This window comes from Orcinus orca, chromosome 16 (genome assembly GCF_937001465.1).
Source record: "Orcinus orca chromosome 16, mOrcOrc1.1, whole genome shotgun sequence".
NCBI lineage: Eukaryota > Metazoa > Chordata > Mammalia > Artiodactyla > Delphinidae > Orcinus > Orcinus orca.
In genome coordinates, this window is record NC_064574.1 from 36,871,178 (window position 1) to 36,890,343 (window position 19,166).

Sequence of the window (19,166 nt, forward strand, 5' to 3'; positions counted from 1 at the left end):
CAGTGGCTATTAACCAACAAGCATGAGAATATTGCAACATTTTAACAATGGGTGCAGATACACTGGTGAATACCAGCTGCACATCAGCTTTGGCTATGCCCAACATGGCCTCCATGGAGAGATGGCACAACAGAGTGGGTGGAAATGAACTTGAGGCAATGCTACTGGCTTCCATGGCCTTTGTGTGGTATGCAGGGCTCCCGAAGCTCCTCCAAATCTCAGTGAAGGAACAGGGCCAGGCACAAGCCTATGGTTGACATGAGAGGCAGTCTCAAGGATAGCTTTCAAGACTTGAGGAAAGAGGCTGGAGTAAAATACTGCAGAGAAGCCTCTTCCTGAAAAGACCAGCAGCTGATGGGACCAGCTAATGCTCACTGGTCACGAGTCCAGGTAGCAGAAGAGGCTGTCACGCCAAGGCAGGGACCAGCGAGGAACAAGAAGATGGATCGTATCGCCTTCACCCCGCGGTCCCATAACCCACATTTGTCTCCATCCTGAGGAAGATGGGGGTGGCAGGTGGAAAGAAAGAGCAGGTGGCAGCCAAACCTGAAAGACTGAGGGTTTAAAGGTATCAGTTTAACCTTACAATAATGTGACTGAATTCTGATAGACAATGTTTAAATTATTTAAGCAGACTAAATTTAATAGACTGAATTAAAATAGAGTTTTAAAAAAATTCTAGTCAGTGGGGCTTTGTGAAGAAGTCGAGGTTATGTGTGTGTGTGTGTGTGTGTGTGTGTGGTTATTTCCAAAGTTCAAGCCTGAGTAAGTTTGCAACCCTATGACACAGATAATAAAGGAGGAACAATTTTGCCAATATATTTTGTTTACCTGTAAAATGAAGAAACCTGAATGATTCAGGAGGTGACTGTATCAGCATTTTGGTTTTGGCAGTTTTAATTTCAACTGGCTTTAATTTTAAAGCCTCTAGTGTGGCTCTCTTTTTCCAGACATTAAAAAAAAGATACCAGACCTGACAGACTAATAATTATCTCCCTGACAAAATATAAGATGAGAAATTGAAACTCAACACTTGGAAGCCAGGCCTGTTCTTCTGTTGTAGGAGTATAAGTGCTTCTGCATGATTTTTTTACTCATTCAAGTACATAAAAGAGACAATTTTCTAAAAGAACATAATTGCACACAACATTCGTCCAAATATATCTGCAAGTAGATAATAAGAACTCAGGTAATGAGTATAATAAAGCATTGTAGGCAGTTATTAAAAGCAAATCTCACACACACACACACACACACACACACACACACACACACACACACAAAAGCAAATCACATAGACTTTAAGCTGAGCCTTATTTTAGATAGGATTGTACAACGTGGGTACTTAGGAAACCATCTTTGTCTCACTAATGCAGTTAGGCTAAGAGAACTGAAGCAAGCACATTGCCCACCCCCTAAGAGGAGATGTAGCTGGTCCACAGGGGCCAGACAAGGAACTAGAGTTCAGAGGTCAGACAAAGCTGCTACTTAAACCTGAGATCTTACCCATCTCAATGCATCCTGGCTAGGAGTAAGGGGCCCCACAAAAATTTGCAAGAGGAGGAGCAAAAGAGAATCTACCCACAAGATAGCGACAGGTTTAAAATAAAATATAAAACCCTCGTTTTGTAAATTGCGTATGCTCTAAAGAATTCTTGCATCTGCTCCAGATTTTTGCTAAGGCAGAAAGATGGCTGCTTTTGTGCCTGGTTCCTGGGTTCTTCCTATAAGGCAATGGTACTCAAGTGTGTATCATCAGCTGGGAATTGCTCAGAGATACATCCAGCCTGACTGAATCAGAATCTCTGAGAGAACGGCCCAGGAATCTGTTTTTTGCCAAGGTCTCCAGGGGTTGTGATGCTCACTAAAATCTGAGAACTTGTTTTAAGAAGAGCAATGACCCAGGGACAAAGGAACCGAGGTAATAGAAGGGGTCAGACTGACGATGGTGCCTCCAGCTGAAGACCCACTTCTTCAGCAGCCAGACCCGAGAGGAGAAGGGAAGGCATCATAGCGGCTGAGCTGGAATGGCTTAGAGGCCTCAGCCAGCCCCTCTGCCACTTGGCACAGCACGGAGAGTGGTAGGAACTTGCCCAAGACTATGTAACAGTTTTAGCAGTGAACTCAACCCTGGGGTCTCCTGACTTTTCATGCTGTGTTCCCTGCATTAGAAAATAACTTCTGTGGAGGGAGTGTTTGGGTGTATCTCAGAGACTACTGGAAAGGAATGAATTTAAGCAAGCTATTTAATATGCCCAAGTCTCTATTTAAGAAGAGCTTCTGGGAGATAATCTTCAGGTCTTCCTCTAATTGTAAAATTCTAGCAATTTGAGAGACAACAAAATTCAAATGGCTAAAGGAGCCAGGAAAATATTGGGTTGGCAAAAATTCTGCTCAGGTTTTCCCGTAACATCTAATGGAAAAAACCGAATGAACTTTTTGGCCAACCCAATAATACCAATGAATTAAATGAGCCAGTGGAGACAATGGAAAACTAGGGACACACGCCCCTGATAAGGAGACACTAATTTCCAGCTGATTGTCAGGGGCCCAGTAGAGAAGGTGTGGAACACTCATAGGCTCTGGTTGCCCGTCTATGTCCCCTTATTTGTCCTTTAACCCTCCCTTCAAATCCTGTGGGAGAAAGGGCACAAACATATTTCTTATTTCTGGGTGCTATGTTAGTTTGGGCCCCCCTCTCCCAGAAGAAAATGCTGAGACAAGGATTCAGTGTAAGTCATTTATTGGGGAGATACAGGAAACACTAGCAGTGAAATGGGGAAGTATAACAGGGAAGGGAAGGCAGTCAGTCAAGGGTTAATCAGCAAGGAAGTTACCACCATGGGAACTAGAGCTTAATCCTGCTGAAGACATCTGGGAGACTGTGTAGAATATGTGCCTCAGAGCTATTCCATCCAAGGGCGAGAGAACTGGGGTATTTATATACCAACTCCCATCACTTTTTCAGGGCTGCTCCTGGGAAGCATGAATGTTAATTTCCTGGAATTTCTAGGCTGCTTTGTTCTGCAAAAGCAGACTACAGTAGCCAGAGAAGTCCCCAGGCAAAGTGATGCAGGTGGTGGCATTTGGAGGTGGAGTTAGCGAGCACTGAAATGGGAAGTTAAGGGTGGGGCACCAGCAACATTTGCACCCTCGTCACACCACCTCCATTACTGCCATGTGTGAAGTCAGGCACAGTGTTGCCAGACACTTTGATTTTTTTCAAGGGAGACAGTAATCTGAAATTTTATGTGAAATCTCCTAATTCTTAAAGTGTGGCAACCAATTTATAGTAAAAAGAAAAACCATAAAGATTACTTGTTAATGCCTCTTTTTAACAGATGCATTGGGCTTAAGAGGTCACGGGTTTGAATTCCATTTCAGCCAATGAATTTGATAAAAGTTAGTCACTCACTGCCTAGTGGCCCCTAAGTATCATCTCCTAAATGCAAGCCCCAGGCCAAGGAAAAATCGTGGAGGAATTTACTCAACCCTTAATTGCAAGGGCAGGGGGATTGCCTTCATTCTGAGCATCTACCGTGTACCTGGTTTACCTCTTATGGTTTTATACTAATTACTTCATGTAATTCTTGAAACCACTCTATGACATGTCATTTATTTTCCCTTTCAAACCCCAAACACCACTCCTTAAACACCTCTGCTTAATACAAATTAGTGACTCACTAGATATTATTTCTATCATGGACAAAGAGTGAACGATTTCTTTTCAGTTGATAACAAAAAGTTTCCCTTGTAGTCTCTGAAGAGGCCAGAAAGGACTTATCCTTTTAAACCTGAGCAACTCACTGTTTTAAAAAATATATATTTTATTTTGAAATACTATATATAGGCTCATAGGAGGTTACAAAGAAATGTGCACCCAGTCCTCCCGATACGTTAGCATCTTATGCACTGTAGCTCAATATCAACACCAAGAAATTGATGTTGGTACAGTCCATAGAGCTCACTCAGATTTCATCAGTTATACATGAACTCATTTGTGTATGTATGTGTGTATATGTGTGTGTACTCTACAATTTTATCACATTGTAGTCTTGCACAACCACTGTCACAAATAAAGGTGATGGTGCGACCCCTTTATAGCCACACAATTCCAATCCCTAAGCCCTGGCAACCACTAATATGCTATACATCTCTATAATTACGTTATTTCATAAATGTTACATAAATGGAATTATGCAGTGTGTATCCTTTTGAGGTTGACTTTTTTTTTCACTCAGCATAATTTCCTTGAGGTTCATCCAAGCTCTTGCATGTGTCACTCATTCTTTTTTTTTTTTTTTTTTTTTTTGGTCTGGGTAGTATTCCCTGGTATATATACACCATAGTTTATTTAATCATTTACCCTCTGGAGGACATTTTAGGTATTTTCTAGTTTGGGGCTATGATGAATAAAACTGAAATAAGTTTCCATTGCTCTGGAATATATGCCTAAGAGTAAGAATGCTTGTCACATGGTAAGTCCATTTTCAGTTTTGAAAGGAACTGCCTAACCATTTTTCAACATTTTACATTTGCACCAGCATTGTGTGAATTAGTGGTGTTATTACTATTTTTCATTTTAGCCATTCTTATAGGTGTGTAACGATATCTCATAGTTTCAATTTGCATTTCTCTAAGGGCTGATGATGTTGAACATCTCCCAACAGCACACCTTGTGTGACAGACAATATTTCCAAAAATGCCAACAACAATACTGTCCAGCCCCTGAGATCTTCTTGACATATGATTCAATTCTCCTCCCACTCAGGAGAGTTTCGTGTTCCTTCCCACTGGATCTGGAAGGTCTGTGATCATGGTAAAAGTGACACTATGTGACTTTGAGGTCATAAAAATGCCATACTTCTACCCTGTTTTCTTGAGACACTCACTCATGGAATCCAGCCTCCATGCTGTAAGGAAGGCCACGTGGTAGGTGTTCTGGTGGAAAGTTCCAGCTTAGCATCCAGCCAACAGTCAGCACTACATTCCTGACATATGCCTGAGGAAGATTCCTAGATGCACCATCTAGCAAGTCAGAGCAGCACTGGCTGGCTGAGCCCAGCCAACTCTCAGTCATGTGAGAATGCGAAAATAACTTTTGACTTAAGACCTAAGGGGATTTGTTATGATAATAAATGAATATGTCTTCTGCACTATAGAATGCTATAAAAGCTCCAATAGATTAGTATAAATTGTACTCTCAGCCTTTTCTTGGAGTAGTCACACTCCATCTCTGTTCTCTTTTTTAAGGAAAAAAGTTTCCTTTCTCTATAGAAACTGGAGTCAATATGGCACCTTGTTCTTAAACCTGGATGAGCTCACCCTGGCCAGCGTGGCTGAGAGTCAGGCTCCTCTCCACATGCTGTGTTCCTTCTTCCTGGAACACTCTCATCCCTGAAGGCCACAGGCCCCGCCCCTCACGCGTCTCTGCTGTCACCACCCCACTGCGGAGGGGCCTTCTCTGACCGGCCTCTACAGACCCTCTACTCTCCACCCTCCACCTTCTTTAGTCTACTTAAGTTAATTAATCATAGAAAACTTAGAATGTATCACCCTGCAATCTGGTGGTGATTTTATTTGTATGTTTATCAAGTTGTTGATTATTATACTCCTATTCTCCAAATAAACTGAATGAAATTAGTGATTTTGCTTTATTCATCCTTAGGACCTAGCACTGACCTGGCACAGAATGACGTTTAGCTCATATTTATTGAATGAGTGAGTGAACAAACCATTCAGACTGAAAGCACTGAGGATGTGCCAGTCCCTGTGAGCTCTGCTGGGTGCGTGGAAACTAAAGAAATGTTTGAAACGGAGATTCTGCCCTCAAGAGTGACACTGAATGATCTAGCCTTTCATATATTGTGGGGAGGGGAGATCTTTAAGTAAGCTAATTAAATAATAAACTGTCTTTGTCTCACATCTGATTTTGACATCCAACAGGTACTCACAACAAGGGTGAGCCTACACCCTCAATCTCTAAAAACAAGGAAAGAAAGCCTGGCAGAAACTGTCCTGATTTTTTTTTCCTGTAAGCTCCAGTCCCCAGAGCCAATGTGTGGACCAGTTCAATGCTCAGCAATGCTCAGTTCTGAGGCCATGGAACCTTGCCCTGGTGCTTTTCTGAGTCAGGCCAGGAGAGAGTTCTAGCCCTTTTCCTATAGCTCCCCTGCTCTATGGGAGATGCTGCAAAATGGCCACATGGTCTTCTCCTCTCTGTATCCACATGCCTTTGGATGCAGCTTTGCATCTTCTCCCATCAAGAGGCAGTGGTGCTTATGGTGTTATTTCCCCACCCCTTGCATCTAGGCCCAGTTACCTCCACTACCACTGCTGAGATCCAGCCAACCACCAGGCTAATTAGTGAGGCTGTCAACCCCAAACTGACCACAAATGCAAGAGTGAGCTCAGCTGATGTCACGTGGAGCAGAGGTAAGCTCTCCCAGCTGAGGTCAGTGCAAAAGTCGACTCACAGAATTGTGAGCAAATAAATGGTTCTGGGTCTAAGCCACTAAGTATTGAGTGGTTTGTTGTGTAGCAAAAACTGACTGATACATACTCCTGTACGCTCTTAAAAAAAGTTCAGCCAGAGTAATGCAGAAAGCAGGACTTAAAACTGCCCATTAATCATAATACTAGAGACTTCCGGGAAGATGGCGGAAGAGTAAGACGCGGAGATCACCTTCCTCCCCACAGATACACCAGAAATACATCTACGCGTGGAACAACTCCTACGGAGCACCTACTGAACGCTGGCAGAAGACCTCAGACCTCCCAAAAGGCAAGGAACCCCCCACGTACCTGGTTAGGGCAAAAGAAAAAACTAAACAGAGACAAAAGGATAGGGACGGGTCCTGCACCAGCGGGAGAGAGCTGTGAAGGAGGAAAAGTGTCCACACACTAGGAAGCCCCTTCGCGGGTGGAGACTTCGGGAGGCGGAGTGGGGGAGCTTGGGAGCCGCGGAGGAGAGCACAGCAACAGGGGTGCGGAGGACAAAGCGGACAGATTCCAGCGCAGAGGATCGGGCCGACCGGAACTCACCAGCCGAGAGGCTTGTCTGCTCGCCCGCCGGGGCGGGCGGGACTGGGAGCTGAGGCTCCGGCTTTTGTCGGAGCGCCGGGAGAGGACTGAGGTTGGCGGCGTGAACACAGCCTGCAGGGCGTTAGTGCACCGCGGCTAGCCGGGAGAGAGTCCGGGGAAAAGTCTGGACCTGCCTAAGAGGCAAGAGACTTTTACGTCCCTCTTTGTTTCCTGGTGCACGAAGAGAGGGGATTAAGAACGCTGCTTGAGAGAGCTCCAGGGACGGGCGCGAGCCGCGGCTAAAAGTGCGGAGCCCAGAGACAGACATGAGACGCTAAGGCCGCTGCTGCCGCCACCAGGAGGCCTGTGTGCGAACACAGGTCACTATCCACACCCCCTTCCGGGGAGCCTGTGCAGCCCGCCACTGCCAGGGTCCCGGGATCCAGGGACAACTCGCCCGGGAGATCGCACGGCGCGCCTCAGGCTGCAACGTCACGCCGGCCTCTGCCGCTGCAGGCCCGCCCCACACTCCGTGACCCTCCCTACCCCCCGGCCTGAGTGAGCCAGAGCCTCCGAATCAGCGGCTCCTTTAACCCCGTCCTGTCTGAGCAAAGAACAGACGCCCTCCGGCGACCTACACGCACAGGCGGGGCCAAATCCAAAGCTGAGCCCCTGGGAGCTGTGAGAACAAAGAAGAGAAAGGGAAATCTCTCCCAGCAGCCTCAGAAGCAGCGGATTAAAGCTCCACAATCAACTTGATATACCCTGCATCTGTGGAATACCTGAATAGTCAACGAATCATCCCAAATTAAGGAGCCCTGTGGATGAAAGGCTCTTGGTGCTGCAGCCAGGAGTCAGTGCTGTGCCTCTGAGGTGGGAGAGCCAACTTCAGGACACTGGTCCACAAGAGGCCTCCCAGCTGCACATAATATCAAACAGCAAAAATCTCCGAGAGATCTCCATCTCAACGCCAGCACCCAGCTTCACTCAACGACCAGCAAGCTACAGTGCTGGACATCCTATGCCAAACAACTAGCAAGACAGGAACACAACCCCACCCATTAGCAGAGAGGCTGCCCAAAATCATAATAAGTCCACAGACACCCCAAAACACACCACCAGACGTGGACCTGCCCACCAGAAAGACAAGATCCAGCCTCATCCACCAGAACACAGGCACTAGTACCCTCCACCAGGAAGCCGACACAACCCACTGAACCAACCTTAGCCACTGGGGACAGACACAAAAAACAACAGGAACTACGAACCTTCAGCCTGCAAAAAAGGAGACCACAAACACAGTAAGATAAGCAAAATGAAAAGACAGAAAAACACACAGCAGATGAAGGAGCAAGATAAAAACCCACCAGACCTAACAAATGAAGAGGAAATAGGCAGTCTACCAGAAAAAGAATTCAGAATAATGATAGTAAGGTTGATCCGAAATCTTGGAGATAGAATGGACAATAGAATGGACAAAATGCAAGAATCAGTTAACAAGGACCTAGAAGAACTAAAGATGAAACAAGCAACGATGAACAACACAATAAATGAAATTAAAAGTACTCTAGATGGGATCAATAGCAGAATAACTGAGGCAGAAGAACGGATAAGTGACCTGGAAGATAAAATAGTGGAAATAACTACTGCAGAGCAGAATAAAGAAAAAAGAGTGAAAAGAACTGAGGACAGTCTCAGAGACCTCTGGGACAACATTAAACGCACCAACATTCGAATTATAGGGGTTCCAGAAGAAGAAGAGAAAAAGAAAGGGACTGAGAAAATATTTGAAGAGATTATAGTTGAAAACTTCCCTAATATGGGAAAGGAAATAGTTAATCAAGTCCAGGAAGCACAGAGAGTCCCATACAGGATAAATCCAAGGAGAAATACGCCAAGACACATATTAATCAAACTGTCAAAAATTAAATACAAAGAAAACATATTAAAAGCAGCAAGGGAAAAACAACAAATAACACACAAGGGAATCCCCATAAGGTTAACAGCTGATCTTTCAGCAGAAACTCTGCAAGCCAGAAGGGAGTGGCAGGACATATTGAAAGTGTTGAAGGAGAAAAACCTGCAACCAAGATTACTCTACCCAGCAAGGATCTCATTCAGATTTGATGGAGAAATTAAAACCTTTACAGACAAGCAAAAGCTGAGAGAGTTCAGCACCACCAAACCAGCTCTACAACAACTGCTAAAGGAACTTCTCTAGGCAAGAAACACAAAAGAAGGAAAAGACCTACAATAACAAACCCCAAACAATTAAGAAAATGGGAATGGGAACACACATATCGAAAATTACCTTAAATGTAAATGGACTAAATGCTCCCACCAAAAGACACAGATTGGCTGAATGGATACAAAAACAAGACCCATATATTTGCTGTCTACAAGAGACCCACTTCAGACCTAGAGACACATACAGACTGAAAGTAAGGGGATGGAAAAAGGTATTTCATGCAAATGGAAACCAAAAGAAAGCTGGAGTAGCAATTCTCATATAAGTTATATATATATATATATATATATATATATATGTAGTTTGCTTGAGTGCAGTGTTTTTTGTTTTCTGTACTGAATTCATTAGCATGGGTCGGTATAAAATTTAGCATAGGTCAATATGTAATTTGTAAACTAATAAGGTCTTAAAAGTGAGGAATTAAGTCTTTTAAATTTAATTATTTATTGTAAAGAGCAGAAGAGCATACATAAACAGGTGCCTAAGGAAAACTTGTATTCTAATATGGAACTCTCATGAACACCTTTTTTTTTTTCTTCTAACAGTATGATAGTAGGCCATTTGATTATTTTTATGGCTTTAACTTTACAACAATGAAATATTCGTAAATTTTAAAAAGTATTTTTCTTTATTTGATGCGGGTGGGATACTGGAGAAATGAAAGGTCAAACATCTATTGAGGAATCCATACTTGTCTATATATTGTGTAGTTTTATTTCAAGAACTGATTTAAAATTCCTAAAAGGATGCTATAATAAGTTATTATGCCATTTTACAGACTGAATTAAGTGAATTTCAGGGAGGTATGAAACTTGCCTAAGGCTATCCAGCTACCAAGCGGTAGAAGTGAGAATTAAATCCAGGTATACCTATAAAAAAAAAAAAAAAAAAAAAAAAGAAGGCGAGGGCAGCACCAGGGTATGGGGTTGTTAGTTTTATAGGGGTGAGTAATTTCATACGCTGATGAGTGGGAGGAGTATTCCAGCTATTTTGGGGAAGGGGTGGGGATTTCTAGGAATTGAGCCACCGCCCACTTTTGGACCTTTATGGTCATCCTTGGAACTGTCGTGGCACCTGTGGGTGTGTCGCTTAGCTTGCTGATGTGTTACAATGAGTGTATACTGAGGCTCAAGGTCTAGTGGAAGTAGACTCGTCCGCCATCTTGGACCTATTTTGTTCTAATCAGTTTATGTTGTGTCCTCGGGCTATGTAATTCTTTTAAAGGTTGTGCCCTGCCCCCTTTCCTCCTGTTTCATATTGAATATATAATATTTACCAGAGTATGTTTTAATAATTAATACATGATATATTGTATAATTAATTTATATATCATATATATAATGATATCTATAGGTATTTGTTCTAATAAGTCATTAAAAATAAATGAATAAAAAAAAATTTAAAAAAAAAATTAAAAAAAAAATCATAATACTAAGTTGGTAAATTATGTGTGTGTGTATGTTCATATATATATATATATATGTATATATATATATATATACACATATATATATATATTTAGGAAATGGGATTATGGGTGATTTTTTTTTAAGGGCTTCAAATGCTTGGCTTATTTATTTATTTATTTATTTATTTATTTATGGCCGTGTTGGGTCTTTGTTTCTGTGCGAGGGCTTTCTCTAGTTGTGGCGAGCGGGGGCCACTCTTCATCGCGGTGCACGGGCCTCTCACTCTCACGGCCTCTCTTGTTGTTGCAGAGCACAGGCTCCAGACACGCATGCTTAGTAGTTGTGGCTCATGGGCCTAGTTGCTCTGCACCATGTGGGATCCTCCCAGACCAGGACTCGAACCTGTGTCCCCTGAATTAGCAGGCAGACTCTCAACCACTGCGCCACCAGGGAAGCCCCATGGGTGATTTTTATTTTATTCTTTATACTTTTCTGAATTTGCTGAAGTTTCCACAATAAAATTGACAATCTTTTTAAAATAAAAGAAGAAAAGCCAAAGTTCTTGGGTAGTTTCTTCTGGTTGCCCTCTGATCATTCCTGGGCAAATTCTGATGTGACGTGAACGTTTTCCACGTGACTGAGGATGCTAGGTGGTAAAAGACAGGTGCATTAAAGGGACAGCTGGCTCCACTCATCACAAGGCTATTACATCTGCTGGGAGTTTCAGGAAGATTAAAAGCGTCTAAATAGGCGGGAAAAAATCTATGCTTCAAAACTCTTCCATCTAACTAAGCCTTCCTGGCAATGTCAACTCATGCATTCCTTGGCTGTTGTATTCTATCTGGTGTGGCTGATGAGTTTCAAGTGAATCCCCTGAGCAGGCTGCAATGATGGGAAATGCAGATATCTGGGCCTGGGGATACACTAGTGTGATGGATATCTTCTGTTTGTCCTTTCAGATCTGGGAGCCCTGAGCCCTGGGAGGCCAACCTGTATTGACCATTGATGGCTTCTGATTGGACTCAGTCAATGGGGAGCACCAGTAGGAGACTGGAAGGAAGGAGCAGAGTGAGGTTCGGGTACTTAATTGGCCCAGTTCCCATCCAGCAGGTTCACTATGGTCTGGTTTCCACTAAAGATCAGAGCTCCTGCCAGGTAGCCCTCTTCACACAACAATCTCTATTTCAAGATTCCAGTAACTAGTTCTGCACCTCACCTCTTCAGTCATGGGGTAATAAGAGGAGTGGTGTTCCATTCTAGACACCTATGCTGGTCCTCATGACAGTTCCTTTTGGCTTTTCTACATCTCATCTGCCCACACCTTTATTAAACTCTCCTCAAAGCACTGGAATTTGTCATCTGTTTCCTGCAGGGACTCTGAGAGATACTGCAGACATGCGTAGTCACACGAACAGAGTGGACACAGTCCTAGAAAAGTCATTTTCTCTCCACCAATGAAAATAAGAATGTGGCAGAAAAATAAAAGAAATTTCTATAGTTTCTATTACTTCCTGCACTTACTGTTAAGGCAGAAAATTATCTGTCAAATTCAGCTCACAGATAGTTCTAAATGACAGGATGACACAGAGGATGGTAATTTCTTTTTCAAAAGCCTCCTGGGAAGGGGAGTGGGTGACTTGCGACTAAGGAAAATTAGAATTCCGAGAAAGTGTTCTTAGGAATATAATATCTGTGACAGGTGAAATGACAAGGTAAACCAGGGAGGGACCCAACATGAAAATCTTACCCGGCCATCACTTGTCAGCAGGATGGAGTCACTCTTTATGTCCCTGTGAATCACTCCTTGGTTGTGCAGGTAGGAAAGAGCCCTTAGAACCGACAGACAGACGGTAGCTATTTGTTCTTCATTCATTCTAGAAAGGAAATCACATTGAAGGAGAAAGGTCAGGCTTAAGACCATCTTTGAAATGATCAAGAGAGGTGGCTCCCTTGTGTTCTAGAGAACCAGTCCATGCTCTCCAGCCCATGTCTCAAAAATCTATGGGAAAGGAAAAGGAAGTCTTTGGGACCTGATTCCCAGAACCTAAGGCCTGGCATTGAGGATGATAGCGGCTCAGTATAAGCTAAAGTAAAGAGACCCCCATTGGCTGGCTTTTGGGTCATCAGTGCAAATGCACTTCCTTGGACTCTTATAGGTAATTCCCCAGGTACTGACAAACCTCCAGGGTCCTACAGAGAGTGCACACTGAATGACGCCAAAGTTCCGGGAGGGGCTGCTAGATGACCTTGAGGAAGTCCTTTAACTTCCTCGGGTTTCTTTTTCCTCATCTTGGAAGTGGGCAAGGCCATGGTTCTCTTCAAGGTTGGACTCAGGCAAAGTGGTCTTTAGATCTCTAAGATCCCCCTCTGGGACTTGCCCTGCCTCTCACCAGCCCTTCCTCTCCCTCCTCCAGGAGCTGGAAGCTTCTGTTACTCCAGGTCCCTCTGCCAAGAAGGAAATTGGGCCTAGTTAGTTACTAATAACCAACTGTGAATGCGTGATACCCTAATAAATAGACCATGGGAATGAGAAAGGCAAGCACAACACTAGATATGCTCCCCCATTTCATGGCTGCACCCTCCGAAGAAGGTATTTCTGGTTTCAGAGGAGACTGAGGTCAGGTTACCTGCCCAAGGTTATATAGCTCAGAAGGTAACCAGATCATGATTCAAACCCCACCTTCTATGAGTTCAAAACCCATGCTTTTCCTCTTTCCCCACTGTATCATGCAGCAATTGTAACTCAAAAGAATGGATTTTCAGCCACTGAAGAACCCAGGTGGGAAGAATGATGTGGAGAATGGAGTCCCTCAGTGCCCTCAAAATGACCCATTTAGGCATCTGCCTAACTCATCTAGGCATAAAACTTCCTCCCTCTCACGGAGATATTGAGAGGCCCAAATTAGCAAAGGTAGAGGTAGCAAATGTGAAAGACCTCCTAAAACAAACTATCAGGCAAACAGAGGAGGCTATCAGGAGACACACTTCGTAACTGACCAGAGTCCAAATTTAAGAATTGACTTGGGAAATAATCCCAGGTAACTTTTAGCTCAGCAGGACAAATAAATAGATGGCCTTGAATCTGCGTTTCAGTCTTGTTGATGCCAACAAACCCCAGCTGAGTAAAACTAGGGTTCAAAATAAAATCCAAGGAGATAACCAATCAGGAGAATGTCAAAGGTACAAAGTGGATGAGTATGAAGAAACATGCCCTTCTCTTTGAAGAGGATTCCTACCACCGCAGTGAATTGGCCTCATAGGAAGGCAGGTGTCTGAAACAGAGTGGAAACCTACAACTTCTGTGTTCTTGGTTTTGTGGTAAGTGGGCTGTCATTATGCTGGATTGTTTTCAGATGACAATTTTCACATCTGCCCAAAGCACACTCCTGAGAAGTTTAGAGCATCAGCCACAGGGACAAGTCCAACTACATCTTAAAATTAATTCAGGACCAAGAATTATCATCTTTAATCAAATAAAATCCATTTTTCTTGGATTCAATGAGATTTGAGTTATTTGGAGCAGGCATAAAGATTTTTCACAGGTCAAAGGTAACAAAAATTAATTGACTCTGAGCCCCCAATCACAAACTGAAAAATCCCCTGGAGTTTATAACAAATGCTACTGACTCTTAATTCAATGACTTTGAAATCGACATGGCCCACTGTAGAAAGCCTGGTGCTTTCCTACTTCAGCAGGGAGGAAGTCAGGTGAGGATAAAAACACCTCAGTTTTGGAGTCAACTCCAAATTCAAATCCTGGCTCTGCCAATTATTAAATACGTGATCTTGAGAAAGATACTTTTTGCCTCTATGAGTCATAGCTTCATCCTCTAACAGACAGGCACATCAACACCTACCTTATAGAGATGTGTGAAGGTTACATGAGTTAATGCAAGAACCTGACAGAGCTTGGTACTTTCCTTTCCCTTATAGAACTGTTTCCTTGAAATAAGTAGGATATGATTTAACAAGATGCTAGATAGGGCTAAAACTTTAGTATGTATAAGAAACTCCTGAGGGGACTTCCCTGGTAGTGCAGTGCTTAAGAATCCACCTGCCAATGCAGGGGACACATGTTCGCTCCCTGGTCCGGGAAGATCCCACATGCCGTGGAGCAACTAAGCCCATGCACCACAACTACTGAGCCTGTGCTCTAGAGCCCATGTGCCACAACTACTGAGGCTACCCGCCACAACTACTGAAGCCCGTGTGCCTAGAGCCCATGCTCTGCAACAAGGGAAGCCACCACAATGAGAAGCACGGGCACCGCAATGAAGAGTAGCCCCCGCTCGCCGCAACTAGAGAAAGCCCGTGCACAGCAACAAAAACTCAACACAGCAAAAAATAAATAAATAAAATAAATAAATTAAAAAAAAAAAAGAAACTCCTGAGCATCTGGCTAGATCATGGATTCTTTTAGTCCATCTGGGTAGAGCCTGAGATGCTGTATTTCTAACAAGCTCTTAGGGGATGTTGATGCTGCTGGTCCCCAGACCACACTTTGAGTGGCAAGCAGTTAAATGTTTTATCAACCAATCAATCAATCATTCAATGAAGTACTTATTGAATATCTACTATAGGAAACTCTCTGAACTACCAGCTTAAGGATTTCAAATTCTAAATATCCATGTTATTCCTTGACACACAATTGCTTCTTGCTCTCTGGAGCTACTCTGCCTTCAAGGGGAAATCCATCGACAAAACTAGATGGAGAGAATTAGAAAACACAATGGATTCTAGAGAGGCTGGCTCTTCAGTGAATCCCACGGATACAAAATAAGAATTTGACAAAGTGAGAGCTGTAGTTTTCTGATGCTCTCTGAGGCAAGAAAAAAGGCCCTCCCTTGGACATATTTTTATTAATTGTTTTATATGTAAGTCACATTTGTCTTATTCGTAGGTCTCTTCAGTATACTTGTTGCTACAATTTAAGATGATTAGATAGATAGATAGATAGATAGATAGATAGATAGATAGATAGATATGGTGGTTGTATGGCTATACCAATAGGAATCTGCCAGCTGAAATGTTGGTGATAAACATTTGGTGTCTTCCCTTATGTCCTTTTGTTTTTAGATGGTCTACCGCAGACTCAGAGCTATAGGGAGTCATGATTGAAACACTGCCTCATTTTAGTGGAGAAAAAGCAGCACCTTTGATCTCTTACGGGTTTCTGAACACTTTCTTGCTACCTTGCTTTCCACCTATTGTCGCTCAACTGGATTCACTTATGATTTGGATGCCATTTCAGTGACATCAGCTAATACCCAATGTAGCTCCTTCATGACAACCTTCTCAAATCTTTGGTATTTTATTTACCAGCAGAGCAAACTTAAAGTTTCCCAAATGTAACATGATTTTTTTACACGTCTGTTCCTTTGAACCTTGCTTTTCCAGCGCGGTCCATGAACTAACAGCATTAACATCGCCTGGGGGTTCCTTAGAATGCAGAGTATTATGCCTCCCCCCCATTGAATCAGGATCTGCATTTTAATAAGAACCACAGGTAATTTGTATGCATATTAAAATTTTAGAAGCACTGTCTTAGCACATACTCTTTCATTTGCCTTCAATGCCCTTTTCTTCCCACTTGCCTTCTTAGTAAACTCTGATGCATCTCTCAAAACCCATCCTGGACACCACCGTATATTGGAAATCCTTCTTGACTCTCTTATAGAGATATTCAGGTATTCTTCTATGCTACTTATATAATTCTAATTCTGCACAGGTGTTAGAATGTATTTATTTCTAATCTGAGACTTCCTTGGAAGGGTGTATCTGAGCCTTATTCATTTGTATCTTTTGTAGCCCCAGCACTTAGGAAAGAGCCTGGCACATAAAAAGTGATTAATAAATACTTGATGAAATGACCACAACTGACACATCAGAGAAGCAAGTAGCTGAGGCAACAGTGGCAAGCAACCATTGTTACTTGCAAGATGATTGACAAACAGATTTGAAGAATCTCTCTCTCTCTTATGTAGTTTGTTATCATGACATAAAATTTTGATCTTTCACCTGCCCCTGCCTTCCCCAGGTACCCTTGGTGGTATCAACACATAGCAATGGTATAGCAACTTAGGAGAATGAAACTCAGTTTTAGAAATCTACGTAGGGATGGGAAATTCTATTATTTGTCACCGAAACTCCATTCTCAGCAGCTTGCTGATTTAAAATCAGTGAGTACCAATGAACTTCTGGAGGGCAGGGAGAATGTGAATTGAGTGAATGAACTATACATACATGATATTGTGATAGGCACCTGGGAATACAGAGAAAAAGGGCAGTTGTTTCTCTACCTTCAAAGTGCTTAACTACTTACGAAGAGTTCATAAATATAGTTACTGAGGCCTTACCCTGGAAAAGAATAATAAGCACCTTGAACTACTTGCCCGGATAGTAAAGAAACTTACCTGGTATGAGTAACGATGTCTGTCAAGGCACCACCTTCTAGAAATTCCATGACAACCCAGAGCTCATCATTGACAAGGTAGCTGTTGTACATGTCAACCACGTTGTCATGGTGATAATCCCGCATTATCACAACCTGGGCAAAATGGAAAGACACTGTTTGACTTCGGACCGTGAAATTTGACTTTTTGTTTTCTCATGACTACATTTGGGCTGTGAGTTCAACTGATGGGGATTACTGATTGTGTGTGTGTGTGTGGGGGGGTATTCAGAAGTCTATTACAGACAAAGGGACAGCACTGAGAGCAGCTGGCAGGAATAGAGGGGATCAAGTTAGCAAATTCAGAGAATATGGCAGGTCAACAAGACACTGGGTTGGGGGAGAATACGGGGTAAAAACAGGCAGAACAATGGTAGAGTTTGCATTCACAACAGGGAGTTTAGTTGAATGTTTGGGGGAAGTGATCAGATATCCCATAGGTTACTTTTAAAACACATTGTCCACACTCTGCTATTGGGCAAAAGGGTCACCAACTCAAGGTAAGTGAGTCTCAGAAGTGACTGAAGTAAACAGTTATTAGGGCTGGGGCCACATGACACCAATCTAACTTCTTGGGAGGTCTAGGCCGAGCCTGAAAGAGTTTGTGCTGAATACAAAGGATAAGTCTTTAAGGTAAAAACATTATGACTTAGGCATTAAAAGGCCAACTTGTGTCTGCTTGCTGGAGAGAGCATCCAGGAATTGCCATCCTGTGGCCGCTTCTGGTGCTATTTTCAGAATGAGTGCTAAATAATAAATTATACAGTTGTTTAAGTTATATTTTCCCTGTCTGTTCTGGCATTGTGGTTTGGAAATAAGTTCCAGAAATCAGGAGCTGTGGACTGGGAAGAAACTGAATCCCACTCACCCTATGCTCTCTGTGAGGTTTGGAGCATGGAAAAGAAATGAATACCTATGGGAGTTGGAGCTGGGTGGAGCCTTCACATAAGCCATCACGGAAGAGGGTCCAAAGTCACAGCTGATTGCATTGTTACAGCTGTATGAACCTACTGACCCCGGGTTAGTAACATAATCTGATGCTAGGTTTCCTTATTGCTAAATGGAAATAACATTTTTCTGTCTATGGCTATTGTGAGAATCAAACCAGACCAATGCTTAGCACAGTGGCTGATCCACAGGAAGTACTTCATAAAGAGGCAGCCATACAGGCATAGAGAAAGGGATGCTATTTTTGTATTTATATTTTCTGTGTTTTCTAATGTCCTAAAATGTATATGTGTTATTTCTGAAATGGGAAAGAAATGTTACATAGGACAGAAAGGATGATCCGAACACACCATCTACCTCATTAAAAAGCAGCTCTCGTCTCTGTTGTTTTCGGAGGTCCATTTTCTTCACGGCGACTTGCTTCCCCGTGTGTTTCTCAGTGGCGATGCACACAATGCCGGTTGACCCTTCCCCGATTTTGATAAAGTTGTCCAAATATTCTCTGGGATCTCCTGGGCTGACCACCAGCTGCAGGGCTGCCCGGAACTGTTCGTGGGACACCCTGGAGGGCTGCTGGTCTGAGGAGGAGCCCCAGCTGGGTGGGGGGTAGGTGCTAGATGAGATGCTGAGAGAGCTCAGGTAAGAAGCTGTGGAGATGTACTGCGAACTGGTCTGGAGGGAGGGGTGGTGGTACAGGGTGGCTGTGTGGTACCCAGATGGGTACTGGTGGCTGCTTGAGGAATAGCCTGCCTTGCTTTGACTTTGAGGTAGTTTGGCAGGGCCCCTGGGGTAGGTGTCGGACCCTGACAGTGGAGGGCTGAGGACCACCTGTGCTCGATCATAATCCACCTGGGAAGACAGACACAGATGGAGAAATTCACACGCTACATCTGAATACCATAGCCATCACACAGCTGGTCCAAATGATGAGCACCACTGCACAACCCACTCGTGGGTGAGGCTTACCTCGTGGGGTCCCAGGATGCATCGCTTCCACCCTTTATCTGCCCTCCGACCTCCCCATCCTGCCTATTTCTTCCTCCTTCCCTAATAAAATCCCCAGAAGTAGACTCTGAGACCTGGATTA

The 19,166-nt window shown here is 43.3% G+C and overlaps 1 protein-coding gene across 1 annotated transcript in view; it reads right to left on the bottom strand.

The window, feature by feature from the left end:
• PAK5 (p21 (RAC1) activated kinase 5) overlaps positions 1–19,166 on the bottom strand; it is a 102,975-nt gene that overhangs the window by 10,951 nt on the left and 72,858 nt on the right. Inside the window, exons 3-5 of the mRNA XM_004276465.2 lie at positions 18,437–18,928; positions 17,094–17,227; positions 12,428–12,554 (exon numbers count right to left, since the gene is read on the bottom strand). Of these exons, the coding sequence (XP_004276513.1) occupies positions 12,428–12,554; positions 17,094–17,227; positions 18,437–18,928 (753 nt within the window). The remainder of the gene's footprint in view (positions 1–12,427; positions 12,555–17,093; positions 17,228–18,436; positions 18,929–19,166) is intronic.